The sequence below is a fragment of the Eimeria mitis genome, genomic scaffold, assembly GCF_000499745.2.
Source record: "Eimeria mitis Houghton genomic scaffold, Emh_scaff6066, whole genome shotgun sequence".
In the NCBI taxonomy this organism is placed as follows: domain Eukaryota; phylum Apicomplexa; class Conoidasida; order Eucoccidiorida; family Eimeriidae; genus Eimeria; species Eimeria mitis.
Window position 1 is genome coordinate 498 of NW_013574285.1, and position 2341 is coordinate 2838.

Here is a 2341-nt window from a genome sequence, read left to right on the forward strand (position 1 = left end):
CTATATATATATACATATATATATATATATATATACATATATATATATATATATATATACATACGTATATATATATACAGAAGCAAGATAAAGAACACAAAAGACAAAGAAACGAAAAAAAAAGAAACAAAGGCAAGAAAAGACACAGCTCTGCCCGTTGTTACTGAAGCCGATTAATATAATAAAATAAAATAAATAAATAAATAAAATAAATATAAATAAATAAATAAATATAAATAAATAAATAAATGTAAATATATATATTTATTTATAAATGTATAACGCCAAGGAGTATGATGAAACACTGCCGTTGCTTGTAGAGCTGCAGCAGCAGCAGCAGCAGCAGCAGCAGCAGCAGGAACAGCAGCAGCAGCAGCAGCAGCAGCAGGAGCATCAGCAACAGCAGCAGCAACAGCAGGAGGAGTAAGCATCTGTATTTATCTCGGTTTTTCTTTTTTGCTGTTGTTTTCTTTTTTTTTATATTTCTAGGGTTTAGGGTTTAGGGTTTAGGGTTTAGGGTGTATAAAGAAAAGACAGAAACCAAAGATACCTAATTAAACAAAATAAATAAAATAAAATAAATAAAACAAAATAAATAAAACAAATAAAATAAATAAAATAAAATAAAATAAAATAAAATAAATAAAAGAAATTAAATAAATAAAAAAACTAAAATAAATAAATAAATAAGTTTTATATTTGTTCTTTTTGTAGGGATTTAAATATAGAGAGGAACAGTTTATGTCTATTAAATAGATAAAATAAAAAAAACAAAATAAATAAAATAAATAAAATGATAAATAAATAGTTTTTATATTTGTTCTTTTTGTAGGGAATGGAATATAGAGAGGAGCAGTTTATGTTTACTAATAAAATAAAATAAATAAAAAAAAACAAATAAAATAAAAATAAAATAAAATAAAAAGTTTTTATATTTGTTCTTTCTGTAGGGAATGGAATATAGACAGGAGCAGTTTATGTTTATTGAGGAGATAAAATAAAAAAAACAAAATAAATAAAATAAATAAAATAAACAAAATAAATAAAATAAAAAGTTTTTATATTTGTTCTTTTTGTAGGGAATGGAATATAGAGAGGAGCAGTTTATGTTTATTAAGGAGATAAAATAAATAAAAAAAAATAAAAAGAAAAAAAAAAACAAAATAAATAAAATAGTTTTTATATTTGTTCTTTTTGTAGGGAATGGAATATAGAGAGAAGCAGTTTATGTTTATTGAGGAGATAAAATAAAAAAAACAAAATAAATAAAATAAATAAAATAAATAAAATAAATAAAATAAAAAGTTTTTATATTTGTTCTTTTTGTAGGGAATGGAATATAGAAAGCAGCAGTTTATGTTTATTAAGGAGATAAAATAAAAAAAACAAAATAAATAAAATAAATAAAATAAACAAAATAAATAAAATAAAAAGTTTTTATATTTGTTCTTTTTGTAGGGAATGGAATATAGAGAGGAGCAGTTTATGTTTATTGAGGAGATAGAGATGAGCAGCTTGTGTATTTTTATATAGTTTATGTGTGGGGTGCTGCGTGTAGGCCCCCAGGGGCCCCAACAAAGAAAAACATTTATTATTTATTTCTGCTGCTGCTGCTGCTGTTTTATAAAGACAAGCTGCTGCTGCTGCAGTGTATAGACACCCCACACCCCTCAAATATATTACACGGTGAAGACAACCACGCATGCACTCTAATTCAGCAGCAAGCTGCAGCACAAACACACAGCAGCAGCAGCAGCAGCAGCAGCAGAAGCAGCAGCAGCAGCAGCAGCAGCAACAGCAGCAGAAGAGGAACAGCAGAAGCAGCAGCAGCAGCAGCAGCAGCAACAGCAGCAGAAGCAGGAACAGCAGCAGCAGCAGCAGCAGGAATAGCAGAAGAAGCAACAGCAGCAGCAGGAACAGCAGAAGCAGCAGCAGCAGCAGCAGCAGCAGCAGCAGCAGCAGCAGCAAGGAGAGAAATATCACGCTGAGCAATCGGATGCATTTGTATGAGCAATAAAATTTATAAATAAATAAATAAAAAAATAAAATAAAATGAATAAAATAAAATAAATATGTAAATAAAAATAAATAAATAAATATATATATAAGGAAAATAAAATAGATAAATACACACAAACAGTAAAATAAATAAATAAACAAAAGTAGAATAAATAAATAAACAAGAACAATAAAATAATTAAATAAATAATGAGAAGGATAAAATAAATAAATGAATAAATAAATAAATAAAAATAATAAAATAAATAAATAAAAATAATAAAATAAATAAAAAATAAAAAAAAAAAAAAATAAATAAATAAAAAATAAATAAACAAATAAT

General features: G+C 25.8%; 1 protein-coding gene across 1 annotated transcript; it reads left to right on the forward strand.

The window, feature by feature from the left end:
- Positions 1–274: 274 nt before the first annotated feature.
- Positions 275–1890, forward strand: EMH_0085700 (uncharacterized protein; the record flags this gene model as incomplete). Its single annotated transcript, XM_013500936.1, has 2 exons — positions 275–423; positions 1719–1890. The coding sequence occupies 2 exons, from the start codon at positions 275–277 to the stop codon at positions 1888–1890; spliced, it is 321 nt and encodes a 106-aa protein (XP_013356390.1).
- Positions 1891–2341: the final 451 nt, after the last annotated feature.